This window comes from Acanthopagrus latus, chromosome 6 (genome assembly GCF_904848185.1).
Source record: "Acanthopagrus latus isolate v.2019 chromosome 6, fAcaLat1.1, whole genome shotgun sequence".
Lineage (NCBI taxonomy): Eukaryota > Metazoa > Chordata > Actinopteri > Spariformes > Sparidae > Acanthopagrus > Acanthopagrus latus.
In genome coordinates, this window is record NC_051044.1 from 23250277 (window position 1) to 23257778 (window position 7502).

Sequence of the window (7502 nt, forward strand, 5' to 3'; positions counted from 1 at the left end):
GCAGCTCATTACAAAGATTGACTGCAACATGGCTGTGGTTAGAAGCAGAAGCACGTTTTTATTGTCTTCATTAGACGCACACACAGAAATCATTTTAAGGTCGCTGGACGGGTACTGAAGGGCACAAAGGAAAGTCAAAGGCCAGAATAAATAGACAGCACGATTAATCACCGTCGATATTCTGCCGCTTGTCAGTGTGAACAAAATCTGATCGGATATTTCAGGCTTGTTGGCGACGATCCAGAGAGGTAACTACTGAATGTGTCTGCGTGAGGAGGGTGTGCCAAGTACAGTAAATCCTGCTGCAGTGGTTTTATCATCAAGACATTTCCATAATGTGTTTGATTACAGTTACGATATATATATGTGTGTGTGTGTGTGTTCCAGAGGAGGAGCGTGAGCAGGTGGAGAGGCTACGCTGGCCATCCAGAGGCTACCTGCAGGAGCTCAGCGAGTACCAGCAGCGGCGACGCAAGCTCCGCAAGTCCCGCTGCATAGTCATGTGACCTCACCTGGATGCCAAAAAACCTGTGGAGAACAAAGAGAGGTGGGGGGGGAGCAGAGGAGGGAGGCCAGGGAGAAAATAATGACAAAGAGTGAGAACCAGACGGGAGAAACTGTTTCTTTTCTGTTGGTCCTGCTGGATGAAGGGCTGATTGTAAAGGACATTGTTGCAGACGAACAGCTCAGAAAGACTCCTGAACCAATCGGACAACGTCATCGAGCGGTGGCTTACGCTGCCGAGACACGCCTCTCTTCTCCCGGAGGAACGACTTTGCGTCCTTTGCTTAATGACGTTTCCAACATGGGCAATACAAAATGACTGATCCTTACTACCCAACATGAATAAAAAATAACCGGCCAGAGGCTCTGTGAAAAGATGGGATTTCTATTGGCCAAGATGAACTGTGACACAAAATGGCTCCATTAGCAGAACAGATCCATCAAATAGACCACACATCTGTTGAAACGCAGAGCAGGATCATGTGCGGACTGTTTCAAAGTACAGTTAACGGGTAACGTTGCTTCAGGTTGAATAAGCAGGGAGGAAAGTGTTTCCTTGTCTACTCGACGCACCTGGTGATGTCTTTGTGTCCTCTGTGCGCTGGACTAAAGACGGCTCTGTATTCAATTAAACCGTGGTCCATGATGATGCACCTGTGTTCTGAACTGTGTCTGTGTGCACATGCAGCATTTCTTAAAAGGGCCGTTCACACCGAGAATGATAACAATAACAAGAACTGTAGATAACGACAACAGTGGCAAATGATCTCTTAGGATCAGCGCAATTTGATGAACAATAAAAACATTGACATCCAATCAGAATCCATCAGAATATACCCAGTCACATCTTATAAAAAGTTTTATGTGATGTAACAGTAGACTGCAAATTATACTTAGAAAACATTATTTTACCTGAGAAACATGAACAAACAGTCTCTGGCACCGATGAGGCCTCTGAAGTTCGTTGAGTCTGTTTACTTTCACGATTGCCAGGACAACTGATGTCCACTTGCAGCAAAGTTTGAATGACATTTGAATTTAAGAGACAACAACTTCTCTCTTCTTTAAAGAAGGAAGGAGCCCGGAGAGTGTGGCTCCAATCATTGGTACCATTCTCGGTGTGGACGGCCCCTTAAACTGAAATACCTCTGGGCCTCTAACTTCACCGTGGCTCCGTCTGTATTTCAGTCTGATCGGTTCTATTCAGAGATGGCTTGCAATCAAGTCTTCAAACTAAAACTACACATAGCCTGTATCAAAAATCAAGTGCTCCGTACACCAAATCCAGAACAATAATCGATGTATTTTGAAATTTCGTTTAAAGTCTCCGAGCTGGACGTTTTACACCATTTCCTTTGCAGGTCAATATGAAATAATGTTGAAAACTCTTCTTTACCTGTTTGCAATAACAAATAATAAACGGTCTGTCTGTGTCTGTCACACCAAAGGGCAAAAGCCTTTTGTAGCATTTACATGTACAGAAGCAGTATAAAGATTAAGGAAAAAAAACAACCATATCATGAACATGAGTCGGTACAGTGAAAACCACAATGCCTCTGGGTGTAACATAATATTTATTTTGTCCTATTTTTTTAATTTGAGAGTTTGTTTTTAATCATAATGAGATTATGATTTATTGGTGCTGCAATTATTTTTGTAGACTTTACTGTATGTGGACATGATTATGACATTATGATGCTGAACAGACACCTGGGTGACACTGATTTACAGTCTGCTTTTTCACTGGGATTCACTGAAGACGTGCACGACCATGAAAAAGTTGATATTCTGAAACTGTTTCTTTTATTCAGTGGAGCAGCGTCAGTCGATCGTCAACCCAGAGCTGCAACAATAGGCTGATTCATTAATTAATTTTTCTTTGTAATTTATGATGGCAAAAGAAAATTATTTTGGTTTTGGAGCATTTCTTGCAATTCTTTCACGTTTTTGATGAAACAATTAATCAATGATTAGTGGAAAAAAATCCGTACGCAACTGGACTTACTACAGAGATGTAGCAGCAGGCTGTGTATGTAACAGAGGAAATCTACTACTGTGAGACGTTGACAGTGTACAAGTCAGATCAACTGGTTTATTTCACCTGCTGCTGCACCACAACAAGCTACAACAAAGTGTGTCTCTCCCTGGAGTCGTCAGATAAATCCCTGTCTAACTCTTCAAAGCAAAACCAGCGAATAACAGTTGAAAAACTGGACTGTAAAACAAAGCGATCTTCAGTGTGTGGAGACACATGTGGCCCCCACAGGGCCGGTGTTGTACAGCCTGTAGATACCATGACGTCTGACTTTAAATAAAGACATGTTTTAGAATGAACCGACGGTCGGCTCAATGAGTGTCTGCACTCTGCTGTGTTTCTACATTATTGTACAGCCATGTGTTTATACCTCATTCATTTTTGTCCTCATAAACTGCCTCTCCATCCCCCCCCATCTTAAAAACAGACCGGATTTACAGTCAGGTAAGAAGAAAAACAACATAAAAATGTTGTGTCAGGGCGAGGCTCGTACAGACACATGGATGAATTCTTGACGTGACTAAAAGACACGACAGACTACAAGTAATAGTCACAGGTGGTCGGCCATTCAGACAAAAGTGATCAGTAAGATCCCAGAGAACGACTTCACTGTTCCTGCTGCCGGCCATGGTCATGGGTTTCTATATGAGAAGCTTTGTTCAAACTGCAGGCCAATCAGATTAGTTTCTCAAGTCAGATCTTTAGACAGACTGTCTGCACTGTTAGTGATAAGATCAGATTTGTATGTTTGGACGCCAATCACCAACTTGTCTGCAGGGGTGTCTGTGGTAATGATATAAAGTATTTGTAGATTGTGTTTTGAATCGCAGTGCAGAGCTCCTGTGTAGCACCGGGCTGCATGGATTCTGCTCAGCCACTCTGCTGCACTCCATGATCACCATGTGTCATGATGCAACTGTCGCTAAAATCTGTTTTCATTTCACGAATCCTCTAAATGAGGCTTGGGTCTGATTTTGCAAACAGCTAAATTTCGTGTACTGATTTCTTTAAGATGTCTAGACTTTGTAAAAATCAATCTGGACACAAACGGAATATTCCAAAAAAACTGATTTGGGCTGGCAATCTGTACAAGGCCAACGTGAGCCTACATATGGGACATTATGAGGGGGTCCTAGATGATGTCTTGTTGTCTTCCAGCGTAACACTAAAAAAAATCATCTCCCCTGATGCTTATTTCCCGAAGGTGTTTATCTCTTTCAGTCAGGCCATCATCAGATCGATATCGTTTTGTCTGATTTCAATACAATATGTTTGGAAAACTTGTATCTGTGATGATTCGAGGATGAAGTCTGATGATTTTGAAGATCTTGACACATGTTCAAAGTTATTTTAAAACCATTCAATAATCTCCCCCTCGGCCCTGTGTGAGAAGCCTCTGCCTTCATTATGTGTTTTTCACTCGTTTCCTTCAATTTGTCACCCATCTGTACATTTCCATCAGGATGTGAAACAGAGTGGGCCTGGAGGAGATTTTACTCCTGCCTTCACCACAGAGCAATTACCTCCTATGTCTTTGAGCAACGCCTCGGGCGTCTTATTTCCCTTCATTTATTTACTTCTACACTAATGAGAGCTTACCGCAACTCATTAATGCACTTAATGACTTGCTCTGGGTCTTCTGTGGGGCTACGCCTGCCTCCTTTTCTTGCCTGCTATTGCAAATTTTATTCCGCGCCCCCCCCCTTCTTTCACATTATGGGAGTGTGTAGGTCTGTGCCGTGTGCTGTACTGTACCAGCGGGTCTGCAGCAGGTCACTGCAGGGCTCCGATGGACTGCAGCATGCCCTTCAGTTTACCACTGTCCTCCAGAGCCGCCACATCGCTGCCGCCCCCGACACACTCCTCACCGATGAACACCCGTGGTACCTGCGATCGAATCAAGACAGAACAGGAATGCAACTGGTTCGGATGCAGTCGTTGATTTGCAGTTGGGTTGGGTGATACGACAATAAATACCACGAGACGCGACACTTTCGTCTGCCGTACCAGGGTGACTATCCCTTTAACATCTCTGAGCTGTGTGCACATCAATGAGCAGAACAGGATTAACTTCATACTGATATTCCAGTCAGGTACCATTTTTTTCCAATATATTTTCTGTACATTTCACTACATCAGGTATATTTATATGGCAGTATAACACTATAATTACCCACTGATGGAAAGTGACGGTGTACATGTGCTCAAATGCTCTTCACAGTGCCAAGAGAAATATACTTCACTACATTTATTTAAAAACAGCTTCAGTTACCTCAAAGATTGAGATTTTTGCACCCAAGAAACATGAAGCGCTTCTAAAAACACAACACTGTTTTGTTAGAAATGAAAGAAAGCATCCCGACAGAATAAACGTGTAGAGCTGAAACAACTGACAGAAAATTAAACTTAATGGGAAACTATTTTTAATTCTGTTTTCATGCATTAATGCACATTTCCCTAACCCAGAGAAGAATGGCCAATTTTCCCTTTCAGTTCTTTTGGATTGGTTTGCAGTTAATTTCAGGTTGGACCCCAAGTGGACAAACACATGCACTGTCAAGTCAGAACAAAACTAGGGATCAACCTGATTATCTGGGCTGGGCGGTTATCAGGACTGGTATCTGTGCCCTTTTTATGTGTGCGATTGCAGATAAAACAAAAATGACACAAACAGTTTTCTTCTCTTTGTTGTCTCACTCAGTGTTCTGCACACGACCCCACCCGATTAGTTAACCATCACATGTAACTGGTAACCGCAGTGGCAGTATGAAGCAGCAGAACAGGGACGTACTCGGGGATAATGCCTCAAAAATTGTACTTTCTAGTGACTTGTCGTCTACTTCCTTTCATCCCCTCACTGGTTATTCTATTACTTGGCACTGAGATTTTTCATTTCATCAGTTCCAGATAATATCTATATAATATCTATGGTCTTCTTGATTACCAACTATCTGTATCAAAACAACATCTGATAATAATGCCAACAGTCATATTCCTGTTCGTTGACCTTTAACAGCTCCACCACGTGATTACTTGTATTTTTATTTCAGGACTTTAACCTGATATTACTTTAAACTGATGCATTTATTAAGCAGATCCTTTACAGCATCTGAGCACTTCCTGCACCACTACATATGCTGTGGCAGGACTTTAATCTACATTGATGACTAAACTGAGACACGCAGATTTAATCCATTAGTTCACAGAATGACAGTAGTTTCACGGGTCACAACTGTGATTGTGTATCATGGCTGGGAGGTGTCGTGTTACTGCGTGCGCACTTCCTCTTGGATGCTCTCTCCTTCACTGATGTCACACCGCCAGACTTCAGTTTCCTCCTCTTTCCACTCATTTCATGGAAGACTTGAGTCAGATTAATGAACAACAGCCAGCAAACGATCAGCTCCCGAGTATTTATGTTAACATCTGCATCAACAAGTGATTTAGGTTCAAACATTCAATATCATAAACTCAACCCTCTGTTTGTCTTCGCCGTGTCACTGCCTGTTACCTTTTCCCCCTCTTCTGGTAACCCAACACGTGACTCCATTATTGACACATCTGCCCTGAGGCTGCTCACCGAGCGACTCTTCCCTTGTTCACGCTGAGACAGAGCGGCGAAGTGTATTTACCGTGCGGGCTCCCGTCAGCTCCAGGAAATAGTCCTGCATGGAGTCCATGTCGCTGCGCCCACTGATGTCAATGTACTCCAAATGTCCAGGCTTGAATTTGTATTTTGACAAAACGTCTTTGGCCTTGATGCAGTAGGAGCACGTGGGCTTCATGAAGAGCACCACCTTGTCCCCTTTGATTTTGGCCTGCACGAACTCCTGCGCCATTTCGAAGTGCTCGGAAGACCAGAGACAGGGTAAAATGAATAGAGGAGAAGGAGGACGAAATATGTTGTTGATCGCCCGGCTGCGCTTTGTCAATTATGTTAATCGTGACGTGGCAGCAGCCCCGCCCCCTTCTTAAAGAGACAGCACACGCTGGGGCGTGTAAGCGCGTGCGCAGCGTAAAGAGTTGTTTGGGACCAGACTTGCTAATGCTAATAACTTCTTATTGAACGTACTATTAAATACATTGAAGTTTTAGCTGGTTATGACGGAGGTTTAGGGTTATTGAGGATGAAAGTAAGTATGAAAGACTGTTGTTTAATTCAGCTGTCCTTGCTGTCCTTAGCTCTACACAGGCTAAAAAAAAAAAAAAAAAAAAAAAAAAAAAAGGCAATTCCACAAAGGTCATATGACAGTTATTTATCTTGAGTAGCCCAAGAGATATCTCATCTCAAAACTGTTAAAAAATAAAATAGTAGTGAAAGATGTTGTGTTTGTCTTTCAGTACCTTATAAAATAAATGCATACACTAGTTAGGGAAGTCTTTGGATCCAGGCATAACAAACTGGTCCAGCAAACCTGCAGCCACAAACCCAGGTGTAGTATTTGGGAGTGAGAAGCATGTCATGAAAGCTTCATTTATTTTTAACCTATTTTTGAAAGATCTGACTGTATTTGCCTCATTGCAGTCCTGAAATCTTTTTAATTCTGGTTCAACCATGCAGGCCACTTAAAAGTTAGTTATAAATCATTATTATATTCATCTTCTGTCAACCTATATCCGAGGTGTGTGCGTGGCTTATTTAAACCAGACTGTTTGGATTTTGGGTAACAGTCTCCAAGTAATCAAACTTCATGTACAAAGCAACATTAAGAACAAATCATTTGATAATTTATCTCCATTAACCCATAAATAAAACTATAATAAAATGTAAGTGTACTGTACAGTAGTTGTCCAACAAAGGTCAGACTACTGATGCAGACCGTCAAATCTGGCTTTACTTGTGAGAGCTCTGATAACATCGGCTATTTAGTGAAAACAGAAAGAACACCACATGTTAGAGGCCACATATTAATTTCAAATGCATGGAATGGAAACCATTAAAAAATATACAACAAGACAAATT

General features: G+C 42.1%; 2 protein-coding genes across 2 annotated transcripts in view; one reads left to right on the plus strand and one right to left on the minus strand.

Annotated features, from left to right (window-relative positions):
- Positions 1–506, plus strand: part of rhobtb3 (Rho related BTB domain containing 3) — a 28757-nt gene extending 28251 nt beyond the window's left edge. The window contains exon 13 of the mRNA XM_037102556.1: positions 388–506. Coding sequence (XP_036958451.1) covers positions 388–506 — 119 coding nt within the window. The remainder of the gene's footprint in view (positions 1–387) is intronic.
- On the minus strand, positions 34–6479 carry glrx (glutaredoxin (thioltransferase)). Its single transcript, XM_037102562.1, has 3 exons — positions 6172–6479; positions 4295–4426; positions 34–528 (listed from the first exon to the last, which is right to left on the minus strand). Exons 1-2 carry the CDS (start codon positions 6376–6378, stop codon positions 4313–4315), a joined length of 321 nt encoding a protein of 106 aa, XP_036958457.1. The 5' UTR covers positions 6379–6479; the 3' UTR covers positions 34–528; positions 4295–4312.
- Between the last annotated feature and the right edge of the window lie 1023 nt (positions 6480–7502).